This window comes from Brassica oleracea, chromosome C1 (genome assembly GCF_000695525.1).
Source record: "Brassica oleracea var. oleracea cultivar TO1000 chromosome C1, BOL, whole genome shotgun sequence".
Lineage (NCBI taxonomy): Eukaryota > Viridiplantae > Streptophyta > Magnoliopsida > Brassicales > Brassicaceae > Brassica > Brassica oleracea.
Window position 1 is genome coordinate 2935075 of NC_027748.1, and position 14326 is coordinate 2949400.

Consider the following 14326-nt stretch of genomic DNA (forward strand, 5'->3'; position numbering starts at 1 on the left):
CCTACAAAATGATTTCTGATTCCATGAAAAAATAATAATTAAACATTGTCAAAATGCATTACGTTAAAAATCGTTAGACGTTAATGTAAAATGTAATGTCAACCTGTAATTTGATTAACAATACTAAACCGAAAATAGAAAATGCAATAACCGGTTACCAACCATCTTGTACCCGCGTTAAAAGTCCTAAGCAACGTCACGAACTAACTTAAAGTCTTCTACTTTCCCCCCATGAGTTTCTTGCATCGCAAGATTACACCCCTCAACTTTAAAAGGTTACATTTTTAACCACCATGCAAGCAACCATCAAATCGATCCCTTTCTCCTTTCAGAGATCTCCTAAACTCTACTATCTCCTCCCTCCTTTGCGTCTCACTTCCGCTTCGCCATTTTGTTCTTCCTCTTCTTCGTCACAATGGTTCAGCTTTCTTCGCGATGCTATCTCCACGTCGGACTTGAGCCTCGGGAAATGCACGCACGCACGTATCCTAGCCTTCGAGGAAAACCCAGAACGATTCCTTGTCAACAATCTCATTTCAATGTACTCGAAGTGTGGATCACTCACTTATGCACGCCTGGTGTTCGATAAAATGCCTGAAAGAGATCTCGTTTCCTGGAACTCGATTTTAGCTGCTTATGCTCAGTCTTCGGAAGGTGTTATCGAGAATGTCGAAGAAGGGTTTCATCTTTTTCGTATTTTACGGCAGGACGTTGTGTTTACAAGTCGAATGACTCTAGCTCCGGTGTTAAAACTCTGTTTGCATTCTGGATATGTGTGGGCTTCGGAGGCGGTTCATGGGTATGCATGCAAGATCGGTTTGGATAGTGATGAGTTTGTTTCCGGAGCTCTTGTTAATATATATCTGAAGTTTGGTAAGGTTAAGGAAGGTAGGGTTTTGTTCGAGGAGATGCCTTATAGAGATGTTGTGTTATGGAACTTGATGTTGAAGGCTTATCTGGATAGGGGTTTAAAAGAAGAAGCAGTGGATCTCTCTTCTGAATTTGGTAGAAGTGGCTTGCATCCCAATGAAACCACCTTGCGTTTACTCGATAGAGTTTTTGGTGATTATTTTGAAGGAGGAAAAGCGAAGTCATCTGCAAATGGTCATGATGCTTCAGGAATAAGATCCAAGAACCAAATATTGACTAAATATCTCAAGGGAAGTCAGTATTCAGCTCTTCTCCAATGTTTTGCGGATATGGTTGAGTCCAACTTGGAATGTGATGATGTCACATTTATTTTAGTGTTAGCTACAGCTGTTAGGTTAGATAGTTTAGCATTAGGGCAGCAAGCTCATTGTATGGCATTGAAGCTAGGATTTGATTTGAAGCTCACTGTGGCAAATAGTCTAATAAACATGTACTGTAAGCTGAGAAGAGTCAATTTCTCTAGGACAGTATTTAACAGTATGAATGAACGAGATTTGATATCATGGAATTCAGTTATCTCCGGGTTTGCTCAAAGTGGCCTAGAAGTGGAAGCAGTGCGTCTGTTTATGCAGCTGTTACGTTGTGGCCTCACACCAGACCATTACACCATGACGAGTGTTCTAAAGGCAACTTCTTCTCTCTCTGAAAGCTTGTCGTTGAATAAACAAGTTCATGTTCATGCAATTAAAACCAATAATGCTGCCGACAGTTTTGTATCTACTGCCCTGATTGACGCCTACTCTCGGAACAGGTGTATGAAAGAGGCAGAGATTTTGTTTGAGAGGAACAGTTTCGACCTCGTGGCTTGTAATGCCATGATGTCTGGCTATACCCAAAGTAACGACGGCCACAAGACTCTGAAGCTCTTTGCTTTCATGCATCATCAGGGAGAGAGATCAGATGATTTCACGCTAGCAACAGTGCTCAAGACATGTGGTTCCTTGTTTGCAATCAATGAAGGAAAGCAAGTCCATTCTAATGCAATCAAATCCGGTTACGACTCAGATCTGTGGGTCAGTAGTGGAGTTTTGGATATGTACGTAAAATGTGGAGATATGAGAGCAGCACAGTTTGCTTTCAATTGTATTCATGCGCCCGACGATGTTGCTTGGACGACTATGATATCAGGATGCATAGAAAATGGAGAAGAAGAGAGATCTTTTCATGTTTATAGCCAGATGAGGCTCATGGGAGTGTTGCCTGATGAATTTACAATAGCCACACTTGCGAAAGCAAGCTCTTGTTTAACCGCGTTAGAACAGGGGAGACAAATTCATGCAAACGCCCTCAAGTTGAATTGCATTGGTGATACCTTCGTTGGAACTTCACTTGTGGACATGTATGCTAAGTGCGGGAGCATAGACGACGCATATTCTTTGTTTAAAAGGATCGAAGTGAGGAACATCGCTGCCTGGAACGCCATGTTAGTAGGATTAGCTCAACATGGGGAAGGGAAAGAAGCGCTTCAGCTTTTCGAACAGATGAAATCTTTGGGTATAAGACCTGAAAAGGTCACATTCATCGGCGTTCTCTCTGCTTGCAGTCACTCGGGCTTAGTATCCGAGGCATACAAGCATATCGAATCAATGCAACGAGACTATGGCATTAAACCTGAGATAGAACACTACTCTTGTTTAGCCGATGCTCTCGGCCGCGCTGGACTTGTTCGAGAGGCTGAGAAACTGATCGAGTCAATGTCCTCGGAAGCTTCAGCGTCGATGTACAGAGCTCTGCTTGCAGCTTGCAGAGTTCAAGGGGATACAGAAACAGGGAAGAGAGTAGCAACTAAGCTTTTGGAGCTAGAGCCGTTGGATTCATCAGCTTATGTGCTTTTATCGAACATGTATGCAGCTGCTTCCAAATGGTCTGAGATGAAACTCGCCCGGACGATGATGAAAGGGCAGAAAGTGAAAAAGGACCCGGGGTTCAGCTGGATCGAGGTGAAAAACAAGATACATCTGTTTGTTGTGGATGATAGATCAAACCCTCAAAGTGAATTGATATACAAGAAAGTAAAAGATGTGATCAGAGACATCAAACAAGAAGGGTATGTTCCTGAGACAGACTTCACACTTGTGGATGTAGAGGAAGAGGAGAAAGAGTGTGCGCTTTACTACCACAGCGAGAAGCTAGCTGTTGCTTTCGGGCTTATGAGCACTCCTCCATCCACACCGATTCGTGTGATCAAGAATCTCCGCGTCTGTGGAGATTGCCACAACGCGATGAAGTATATATCAAAGGTGTATGATAGAGAGATTGTACTGAGAGATGCTAATCGGTTTCACAGATTCAAGAATGGTAAATGCTCATGTGGTGATTTTTGGTAGAGACAAAGCTCTTTTTTGCTTACTACAAATCATTCATGTTCTAATTTAATACTTGTTACATTGCATTATCCTGAAAAGAATACAAAAACAAATCACTTAAGCCTAATCAAACTTCAAACTGTTGCTTCGATCCGCGGCTGGAACGAAAGAGCAGAAACGAACTCAACAGCTTCTCCATCCTTGAAGCATTTTGGTAACTCACTCCACTGTTCTGCAACTAAGTCATACACAAAGTATCTACAATACACCTCAGGAGGATTGGTGTTGAAGCAGACAAGTATCTTGTTTCCAGCTCCTCCAACACAGTTTATGTCTCCTTCTCTCCCGTACAACTCATGAGACATAGCAGGAGGCAACATCCCGACATGAACCCAACTCTGGTTCTCTAGCTTCCAGATCCTCAAGCTAGCGCTTTCGTAGAACTCAGAGAGAAGAACCACAAACATGGTTCCATTGCATTCCACCAAGTCGATGGAATACTCAAGGAACGGAGGAAGAAGCTTAGGTAGCTCGGTGAAGCATCTGTTGGTGAGATCACAAGCTATGATGGTTCCATGAGAGCTGAGGAAGTAGACGGTTTCTGCATTGTCTTTAACGGTTATAACAGAAGAGTACTGCTTAGAGGGACTTCTCTGGAGATTGTTAGTAGCTACAACCACGTGTCCTGTCTTGCTAAGAAAGTAGACTGTTCCAGTCTCATCATCTGATGAATCATTGTACTCATCATCTCCATCGTTCTTCTTCACTAAGTTCAACTCTTTACTCCATGAACCTGAATCTGATTCATAGAATTGGAAACAGAGGTTTGGGGCTTCTCCAGAGATTGTAACGAGCTTGTAGCTGGAAGGAGTGAGAGCAGTCATGGCAACAGCTTGGAGAGGCTTGCTGTAATCATCAGAGATTGGAGAAGGAAGGTCACGAGAAGATCCAGTGATGGGATTACAGAGGAGGAAGCCGCCAGAAACAGAGCATCTGAAACAGAGCAAGCCGCCAGAGGAAGCTACTGGAATGAAATCGCGGCGGTTGCGGTTATGGTTGAGGCTTTTCCAGCTGTTATCTGTTGAGTCGTATACGAAAGTTGAAGAATTTGAGTCGTTGGTGATCATGAAGAACCAAGGGTCTCGAAGAGGGACTTGGGAGCAGGCAAGGTTGAAGCTTTTTGAGGTTTTGGTTGATTTCCATCTCTTGCAGACGGAGGTCACGCGGAGGAAAGAGGAAGTTGGTAGCCATGAGAGAACTCTCTCGAGGACGTCGTCGCTGAGTTCGTCCATGGGGAAAGCGGTGGAAGCTAAGGTTACTGTGTAGTCTTGTTCATCTCTTGATTTTCTTTTTCCAGCTGAGAATCCCATTTTTTCTAAGGCTTCAGATCAGTGTAAAGTTTCGAGCTTTGGGGTTTTGGTAAGTGGGATTTCGATTTGGAATGCAAAAGAGAGAGGTAAAAGGGAGATTTTTCCAGGAAAAAGATTGAATTTGAGGTTTTAAGTAAATGCAGAGAAGAGAGAATAGGAAAGTGAGATAGTGGTAAACTGGTAACGACAGATCTTTGGTAGAAGTGTTTTTCGTTTTTTAAAGAGAGGAGATTTGTCGTGCCATTGGAGAGAGAGAGAGAGAGAGAGAGAGAGAGAGAGAGAGAGAGAGAGAGAGAAAAGGAAGCTTCTTGGGCACCTCTTTCAGAGAGCGTTGACAATCCACAAAGATACTATGGGGAAGAGACAAAAACAAAAGTGAAAGATTGTGTTATTTGTATAGCTTCTTGTTCAATGTTCTACCACTACCCCCAATAAATTATTTTTAATCAAATGCAGTATGAAATACTTGTCTATTCTTGAAATATAAAAATAACAATAGTCAAATAAATCAACTCTTCACAATTGTCAATGAAAAAACTATAGCTATAACAGCCATATGATTTTTATACTATGACTACTTGTAACTTTTTTTTGGTCAAATAATTATTATTTTTTTGGTAAAAGACAACTTGAAATTTGTTAGCTTGTATATTAGTATTTTTCATATTATTGTTTGGATTTAATGAGTGTTTGTGCTTTGTATGTTGTAAAATATTTGTAAAGAAAAGTTTAATGGAGTTGGACAAAAAAAAAACAATAGCACTATTGAGATACTATTCAATAGTGAATGACTTTTCAATAGCAAATGAAATAAAAAGTAAACGTATTACCGGCAGTGCCAACTAACTCTTTTTTATGATTAGCTGGAGAGTGACTAACCTGCTACAATGATTTGACAAGAATTTTGTAAACGATTGTCTTTTGTTTTGTTTTTGAGTCATAAGTCATATGTTTGGACTTGATTTCAAGAATTATGTTTAGAAACATGAAGCAAAAAATAATAATTTAATATAGTATAAAACTAAAAGATGCAACTCTTGTTTATCATTCTCTAGAGTTCCAAACATTAGTTGCAAATTTTAGAGTTGATCAATCTCAGCTCTGTATATCCATCCATCATCATTCAAATGGCAAAGAAATGGAACAAGATTTATCATTCTTCCAAATTTATGTGCCTTGCATGCAATGTAACCCGAATTTTCGTTTGCTTATGTGGATTTTTAACACATTAAAGATAGATCACTAACTAAGAGTAAAGAGGAACATAGAAGAATAATTTTTAAAAAGAAACATAGAAGAATTAGCGCACGAAGACAGTGGACATGGTCGCAAAAGCAAAAGAGAAAGGTAGTTAGGATTTAGGACTTAGGAGCTGTCTTTCTTCTCGTCTCTTCTCTAATACAGAGAGTAGAGACTACTACTATCAAAAGTGGGGATTCGTGTGAGTTGTCTTCTTTTCCTTTTTTTGGTTCTTTTTCTTTTAAACAGTTTTACCTTTCGAATAATAAAATTTTAAAAAGCAACTTCTTTTTTCTTTTGCTCGTGTTTTCTCTTATACAAGTATTAAAATCAAAATACCATAAGACAAATAAATCTTGGCATTGAATTCTTCATCCAAAAATGCAAGCTTTTGTAGTAGTCATGCAAAATCTAGTAGGAGTATAGTTTAGCTTTTAATGCATGTTGTTTGAGTTCATGGAAATTGCTAGAGAAATGGATTTGAAAGTATATAGAATAACAGTTTATGACTGGATACAAACATCCAGATTGTATGGTGAGATGAGTTTACTGTAAGATGTTCATAAAAGTTTGTTTAAAAATATATATGTTGACTAAAATTGTGGGTTTTTCATTTCTCTATTAAATTATAATTTTGAAAGTTTTAACAACGGCATCTTCATTTTTGTTAATATTTTCTAGGATTAAAATCCAGTTATTGTCAAAATACATTTAAAATGTATGAAATTTAATCACATAAAAGAAGAGATGGGTGAAGAAAAAAAAAGCAAAAGGATAGGACCACCATTAACTTTGTAGCCTCGTTGAGGAATCTCTTCTCGCATCGACTTTTGTGCCATTGCAAAGTCAATGCCCAGAACTTGTTCCCAGGCCATGCCCAATTAAATACAATAAAAACTTTGAAAAGAGAACTTATATTAAAACCTGATTCACAAGAAAAGCCGTCGTCGAAACATAACTGGTCGCTGCACATGTATCAATGATACCAAAACAATGTTCAGGTTCACATTCACTTTTCAGATAATTAGTTAGATTAGTCTTGTAAAAATAATTATTCATTTTATGAAACTACGTACCAAACCTGCAAGCGTATCTATCAAAATGTGTAGTACCAAACCTGCAAGCGTATCTATCAAAATGTGTAGTACAGAGATGTTTGATGTCAAACTTCTGATGGATTCATTGTCATTGTCAAAATGTTTCTCTTGACATTCTCCTTCCTTGAACATATGCCATATTGAACATGGGCCTATTTTAAGACAACAGCTGAAGCCCAACCTCTGCAAATGTTAATTTATTTAAATATGATCCATATATTCACAATCATAAGCCCAACCTACCCAACACTTTTCAATAACTATAGGAATCTACTTCGTTTCACCCAATTTAGCTCATCTGCCCTTGGTATTCTATTTCCGTATCAACATGAAAATTAGATTCATGAATCAGACATGTGAACCACCATGCAACCTTTTTTTAGGCGCATATACTATAAAGTCATGATAAAACCAAAAGAAGATAGACGTAAAGAACACGGAAAGTGGTAAGCGTCGTGATCTAAATGTAGGTAATTGCAAGTGAGTAACGTCTTCACACTTCTCTTGTCTATTTCTCTTCTTCTCAAACACGTAATACACTTTCCATTGGAGACAGACACCTTCAGTCCTATCCTGTATCACATCCACGTAATTGGTAGTGACGACGTTGTCCCTTTCCTTTTATATTTTTTCGTGAGATAGTAAGTTTATTATTATTTCCTTTGTTTAGTGCAGTTGTCATTGTCTATTGCATTATTTAATAGAGTAGAATTGACGTGTCGATTATAGCGAAACATGATATGTCACACTCACACATGTGTTAAATAAACAAATGTCGCCGAGACTAATACTTCTAAATTATATAGTTTTTATATATTAATTCTTATAAATGATAATTTTTTTTTAATTATATATGTTTAATTTATTTGGCTCTTCCTAAAACTTTGGGTTTATCACAATTTTTTTTGTATCGTCATAATCTTTATCCAAAATACGCCTATTACTAAATCCACCTAATCATTTTTTAAAAGTTTTAAGCTGAATCATATACGTAACCGTAGCTTATAAAAGGACGTAAAAAGAACTAAACTTGTTACTGCGCCTAAAACTCACTTCGGAAAAAAGGTTCCATCTTTCATTAAACCAGTTCACAAGCATTCCATGTTCAAAGTCATCGTTTTAGGTACGTTCTTGATTTCATCTTGCCATTACTCTCCTCTCCTAAATGAGCTTCGTGAGCTTCTAATAAACTCCATCACACACTCTCTGTCTTTGCGATATTAAATAATAGTTTGATCTGTGTTCCTCTGTTCTGCTCTGTTTCAGTTCTCTGTTTTGAGTCACCAGTTAACCGCCAAAGATTTCATTTTTATGCTCATAAATCGTTTGATTTCTCAATTGGTAAGCTTTAGATGATCTTTCTTTGTAAGTTTTAGGTAAAATTGATTGGAGTTTGGGATAGTTCAAGCCCTTCTTTTGGTTCTTTTTTTGATTGACCGAACTCGAAGTATCAAACCGGTTCTGTCCTTATTAAAACATTTCAAGGAGTGTGAGATACGGTTTTGTTGTTCCTCTGCAGAGACTATAAGCTTACAAGCAAAAAAATGAATTCAAATGGCGGTGATAAGGAGAAGAAGAAGCTAGGGAATGGAGTTGTGGGGATTCTAGCTGAAACCGTAAACAAATGGGAGAGAAGAACACCATTGACACCATCTCATTGCGCTCGCCTTTTACACGGTGGCAAAGACAGAACCGGAGTTTCACGCATTGTGGTTCAGCCATCTGCAAAGCGTATCCATCACGATGCCTTGTACGAAGACGTAGGTTGTGAAGTCTCTGATGATTTATCTGACTGTGGACTCATACTCGGAATCAAACAGCCTGAGGTAAATGTGAACATTTTGTTTTAATAAAGAATCTTCTAAATAGTTGTTTTGTTTAATGAGATTCATTGTTTGTGATGTTGTGTGGTGTTGCAGCTAGAAATGATTCTTCCAGAGAGAGCATATGCTTTCTTTTCACACACTCACAAGGCACAGAAAGAAAACATGCCTTTGTTGGATAAAGTAACAACACTTCACTTTACAGTCATGCCTTTATTTCTATTTTAGTACCTTTTAAGAGAATGTTGTAATATGCAGATTCTATCTGAGAGAGTGACGTTGTATGATTATGAGCTCATTGTTGGGGATCATGGGAAAAGACTATTAGCATTTGGTCAATATGCGGGAAGAGCTGGTCTTGTTGACTTCTTACATGGTCTAGGACAAAGTAAGAATCTCTTGTTACTATTCTAATGAGTAAGAATATATATTTTTTTTTTTTTGGGAGTTGATGAATGTATTTTTTTGATGCAGGATATCTAAGTTTAGGATACTCAACGCCTTTCCTCTCGCTAGGGTCATCCTATATGTATTCATCATTGGCTGCAGCAAAAGCTGCTGTGATCTCTGTTGGCGAAGAGATTGCAAGCCAGGGACTGCCATTAGGAATCTGCCCTCTTGTGTTTGTCTTCACTGGGACAGGAAACGGTAACTTTCTTTTGATCCTGAGGATGTTTCATTCAGTTCATTTATAACTTTCTTGATCTTGCAGTTTCTCTTGGGGCTCAAGAGATTTTCAAGCTTCTTCCACACACCTTTGTTGAACCGAGCAAGCTTCCTGAACTGTTTGTAAAAGTAAGTGTAGCTTTCATTTTTTATTCATTTTTTAAAGGTTATAAGTTTTTGGTTTATGAAATGTGTATTTATGAACAGGACAAAGGAGTTGGTCAAAATGGAAAATCAACAAAGAGAGTCCATCGTGTATATGGTTGTATCATTACAAGCCAAGACATGGTTGAACACCAAGATCCATCAAAGCCGTTTGACAAAGTAACACTTTATCAACAACTTAGCTCCATGGCTGTAACTTTTTGTTACACTACTATTAACTCTATTCATTCTTTTTTCTTCAGGCTGACTATTATGTACACCCGGAACACTACAATCCAGTTTTCCATGAAAAGATCGCCCCTTATACATCAGTTCTTGGTTAGATCCTGATCTATACGTTGCCTTATAATCCATGAGTTTACATATAAGAAAAATATCATCTAACTGTGACTCTATGTGCAGTGAACTGTATGTACTGGGAGAAGAGGTTTCCTCGTCTTCTGAGCACTAAACAGCTTCAAGATTTAACAGCAAAAGCATGTCCACTAGTGGGAATATGTGATATAACTTGTGATATAGGTGGCTCCATTGAGTTTGTTAACCGAGCTACTTTAATAGACTCCCCTTTCTTTAGGTAATCTAAGCACTGCATGAGCATTCTTTTCAGTCTTGTACTTACACTATCTCAAACTTTTTGAGTTTATAACTGTGTACAGGTTTAATCCCACGAACAATTCATACTATCAAGACATGGATGGTGATGGTGTACTATGCATGGCTGTCGACATTCTACCAACAGAATTTGCAAAAGAGGTAAGAAGATTAGAGCTTTGTAGTATTTGGAATGATTTTGAAAAACTTTGTATTGATTTGGAGTTTCTTGTGTCTATGGAAAAAGGCATCCCAGCATTTTGGAGATATTCTTTCGGAGTTTGTGGGTAGTTTGGCTTCCATGACTGAAATTGAAAATCTACCGGCACATCTGAAGAGGGCTTGCATAAGCTATAGAGGAGAGTTGACATCTTTGTATGAGTATATTCCACGTATGAGGAAGTCAGATCCAGAGTATGTTCTTCTTTAACCATTAATTCATATTACATTCTTCTGAAGTGATTATTAGGCTTCTTCTCTAAACTATTGTATTCACTTCAAAAGCAGAGAGACTCAAGATAACATCTCCAACGGAGCTTCCAACCAGAGAACATACAACATATTGGTGAGTTTGAAGAAGAAACTTGTGTCATGTTGTATGTTTCCAACCATGAGACAAAGCTCTTTCTACAAAAAACACCCCAATCTCTTGAGATAACTTATTTAAGGACAAGGTTCTAAAAGCAAGAAAGTAAATATAAATATTCCACATACTATGAGTCTATGACTAAAGAAAATCTTGAGATATTCACATAAGTTTTGGAGGATATGTCTCAGCTTTTGTAATGATTTTGACTGAGACAATGATGTGTAGGTATCTCTAAGTGGGCACCTGTTTGATAAGTTTCTGATAAACGAAGCTCTCGATATGATCGAAGCTGCCGGTGGCTCATTTCATTTGGCTAAATGTGAAATAGGACAAAGCGCAGATGCTGAGTCATACTCAGAACTCGAAGTAAGTTTTTTCTTCTGAATAAAACCCCAAAAAACTTTAATGTCAGGCTTAGGTTTGATGTCCTTTTCACTAAGTGTCTTGAGTTTCTAGAACACGTAACCAAGCTACAAGCCAAAAAAATAATGTGGTCCACACTTTTAACCTGTTCCCACTCGCTAAAGATTCCTTACATTATCTTATTATGTAGGTTGGTGCGGATGATAGGAAAGTATTGGATCAAATAATTGATTCATTAACTCGATTAGCTAATCCAGATGATGAAGAAGACTATATATCTCCACGTAGAGAAACAAATAAAATTTCACTGAAGATTGGTAAAGTCCAGCAAGAAAACGAAGAGAAGCCTGAAGAAATGACCAAGAGATCATCGGTATTGATTCTTGGCGCTGGACGTGTGTGTCGCCCAGCTGCTGAGTTCTTAGCTTCAGTCAGAAACATCTCGTCACAGCAATGGTATAAAACTTATTTAGGAGGAGAAGAAAGAGATGTTCATGTGATTGTTGCATCTCTTTATCTTAAGGATGCCAAAGAGGTATATACTAAACTAATTTTTTCAAGTGTCATTATTATCTTTTTTTTTTTTGCTGAAGTGATTAAATATGTTGTAGACGGTGGAAGGTATGCCAGATGTGGAAGCAGTTCAGTTAGATGTGTCAGATAGTGAAAGCCTCCTTAAGTATGTCTCTGAGGTATGTTCTCTTAGATTCTTTGTTCTTTTTTGAAGAACCCGTAATTCTCCCAGGCCCAAAACATAATATTAGTTTTGTCCCAACGGTCATTCGAACCGGAGACCCGCTGACACAATAATGGTCAAAGTCTTTTTCGGTTGGGCTAACGACCTCTGATAATATTCTTATTTTTTCGGCGTTTCCTACAGGTTGATGTTGTCCTAAGTTTATTACCTGCAAGTTGCCATGCTGCTGTTGCAAAGACATGCATTGAGGTACGTTACAACTCTCAAACCACTAGACTTTGACTCCCTCTACATTAACACATTCTTGTTTCTTGATTCTAACTGCATCTGCTTCGCTCTTTGTGATTCACTCAGCTGAAGAAGCATCTTATCACTGCTAGCTATGTTGATGATGAAACGTCCATGTTACATGAGAAGGCTAAGAGTGCTGGTATTACAATTCTTGGAGAAATGGGACTGGACCCTGGAATCGGTATGACATCTCAAAACATAGCTTCTTATAACCGAGAAGGTGATCATTATAATGAAACTTTGCAGATCACATGATGGCAATGAAAATGATCAACGAGGCACATATCAGAAAGGGTAAAGTGAAGTCTTTCACCTCTTACTGTGGTGGACTCCCCTCTCCTGCTGCAGCAAATAATCCTTTAGCTTATAAATTTAGGTATCTTGTCTTCCACGCCACAAAAATAACAAACTCTCCTCAACAAGTTATCATTCCATGAACTTAATTAACTCAGTTACATCTCTACATTCTCAGCTGGAATCCTGCTGGAGCCATTAGAGCTGGCCGTAACCCAGCCAAATACAAAAGCAACCGCCACATAATACATGTTGATGGTAATAATATATAGACAAGGGAGGTTGAAGTAAGTTTAGTTTTAGTACACTTCTGTTTAACCAAGCGACATAAACTGCAGGAGAGAATCTATATGATTCAGCCACAAGATTCAGAGTACCTAACCTTCCAGCTTTCGCATTGGAGTGTCTCCCAAACCGGAACTCCTTGGTTTACGGGGAACATTATGGCATTGAGAGTGAAGCTTCAACTATATTTCGTGGAACTCTCAGATACCAAGGCATGTAACTCCATAATCAAAACTCACATCTTACGTATGAAGGTTCTAACACTTGTTTTTTTTTTATTTTTTCTGGTTTTGTTACAGGGTTTAGTATGATCATGTCAACACTTTCGAAACTCAGTTTCTTTGACAGTGAAGCAAATGAACTACTTTCCAGTGGAAAGAAGATCACGTTTGGTGCTCTTTTAAGTAACGTTATAATGAAGGATGCAGAGGCTCTAGACGGAGAAGAAGAGATCAGCAAGAGGATTATCAAGCTTGGACATTCTAAGGAGAGTGCAGACAAAGCTGCCAAAACAATTGTGTAAGCTTCTTCATGTTGTTGTGTGTGATGATACTAAATCTTCTCTGGAACATAACCTAAGGCTGATTCTTTTTGTGGTGTGTTAGATTCTTGGGATACAACGAAGAGAGGGAGATTCCTTCATTGTGTAAAAGTGTGTTTGATGCAACTTGCTACTTAATGGAAGAGAAACTAGCCTATTCCGGAAATGAGCAGGTCTATGTTACAAGCCTCTCATTGATAAACTTTGCTTGTCTCTTTCTTGCACTTGATGTTGTTTGCTGAAATATTGCTTTATGTTTTCAGGATATGGTGCTTCTGCATCACGAAGTAGAAGTGGAGTTCCCTGAAAGCAAACGCACGGAGAAGCACAGTGCAACTCTCTTGGAGTTTGGGGAGATCAAGAACAGGCAAATGACGACTGCTATGGCCAAGACCGTTGGGATCCCTGCAGCTATTGGAGCTTTGGTTCTTACACTGATCACCACTTTTTGCTGTCTTTATTTCTCTCTTAAGATACACTTACTAAACATATGATTCTGATTATGTGTGTTGCAGTTGTTAATTGAAGACAAGATCAAGACTAGAGGAGTGTTAAGGCCTCTTGAACCTGAGGTCTATTTGCCAGGTAACTTTGGTTTTTAACTTCAAAACTAGTGATGTGTTGGCAGATGAAAACAATGATGTTGAACGAGTGATTTTGTGGTGGTATGTACAGCTTTGGATATATTGCAAGCATATGGTATAAAACTGATGGAGAAGACAGAATGATTTTCTTTTTTTCTTGAAGAACTCTTTATACTGTTTCCCTATAGCTTGGAGACTAAGCTGAAGAAGATGGAGAGGAACACTGTAGATACATACATGTATTATATATGTATATGATGGAATGTATGTACAAAAGAACTTGTGTCCACAAATATCCGTGGAAGTATAGTAAGAGATCATATGTTATGTGTATACAAATATTTAAATAATTGTCAAGCCTAATTTGATTGTCATTTCCAAGCGTGTCATTGAACACCTCCAAGTAGCTTTCCAAGACAAGACTCTTTGCCCTTTACCAAGTCACTTTCACTTCGTATTGACTGTTGATATAATCTTGGGAAGTGTTGATTTTGA

General features: G+C 38.2%; 3 protein-coding genes across 6 annotated transcripts; 2 read left to right on the top strand and 1 right to left on the bottom strand.

Annotated features, from left to right (window-relative positions):
• The first annotated feature begins 231 nt into the window (after window positions 1-231).
• On the top strand, window positions 232-3275 carry LOC106301916 (pentatricopeptide repeat-containing protein At4g33170). Its single transcript, XM_013738435.1, has one exon. It carries the CDS (start codon window positions 294-296, stop codon window positions 3255-3257), a length of 2964 nt encoding a protein of 987 aa, XP_013593889.1. The 5' UTR covers window positions 232-293; the 3' UTR covers window positions 3258-3275.
• Window positions 3276-3280: 5 nt separating this feature from the next.
• Window positions 3281-5020, bottom strand: LOC106302005 (F-box only protein 13). Its single transcript, XM_013738545.1, has one exon. The coding sequence runs from the start codon at window positions 4604-4606 to the stop codon at window positions 3371-3373; it is 1236 nt and encodes a 411-aa protein (XP_013593999.1). The 5' UTR covers window positions 4607-5020; the 3' UTR covers window positions 3281-3370.
• Window positions 5021-7932: 2912 nt separating this feature from the next.
• Window positions 7933-13988, top strand: LOC106310570 (alpha-aminoadipic semialdehyde synthase). Of its 4 annotated transcripts, none has more exons than XM_013747807.1 (26): window positions 7969-8065; window positions 8209-8283; window positions 8462-8768; window positions 8862-8948; window positions 9024-9153; window positions 9240-9413; window positions 9478-9560; window positions 9639-9755; window positions 9839-9914; window positions 9999-10170; window positions 10253-10349; window positions 10435-10601; window positions 10692-10752; window positions 11002-11142; window positions 11330-11674; window positions 11751-11831; window positions 12020-12085; window positions 12191-12308; window positions 12374-12503; window positions 12600-12679; window positions 12760-12918; window positions 13006-13225; window positions 13312-13420; window positions 13511-13672; window positions 13763-13832; window positions 13923-13988. In XM_013747807.1, exons 3-26 carry the CDS (start codon window positions 8487-8489, stop codon window positions 13973-13975), a joined length of 3180 nt encoding a protein of 1059 aa, XP_013603261.1. In that variant the 5' UTR covers window positions 7969-8065; window positions 8209-8283; window positions 8462-8486; the 3' UTR covers window positions 13976-13988. The 4 variants fall into 4 exon arrangements, with proteins under 4 accessions (XP_013603256.1, XP_013603274.1, XP_013603261.1 ...); XM_013747813.1 differs by lacking the exon at window positions 7969-8065 and adding an exon at window positions 8101-8116; XM_013747802.1 differs by lacking the exon at window positions 8209-8283 and having other exon boundaries at window positions 7933-8065.
• The last annotated feature ends 338 nt before the right edge of the window (window positions 13989-14326 follow it).

What these genes read in the sequence shown, in the direction of transcription:
- LOC106301916 (XM_013738435.1), top strand. Translation starts at nt 294, where the DNA reads ATGCAAGCAACCATCAAATCGATCCCTTTCTCCTTTCAGAGATCTCCT.
- LOC106310570 (XM_013747802.1), top strand. Translation starts at nt 8,487, where the DNA reads ATGAATTCAAATGGCGGTGATAAGGAGAAGAAGAAGCTAGGGAATGGA. An exon ending in ACATGCCTTTGTTGGATAAA is followed by an intron (nt 8,949 to 9,023) that starts GTAACAACACTT and finishes TGTAATATGCAG; the next exon opens with ATTCTATCTGAGAGAGTGAC. An exon ending in ATGAGGAAGTCAGATCCAGA is followed by an intron (nt 10,602 to 10,691) that starts GTATGTTCTTCT and finishes TCACTTCAAAAG; the next exon opens with CAGAGAGACTCAAGATAACA.
- LOC106302005 (XM_013738545.1), bottom strand. Translation starts at nt 4,606, where the DNA reads ATGGGATTCTCAGCTGGAAAAAGAAAATCAAGAGATGAACAAGACTAC.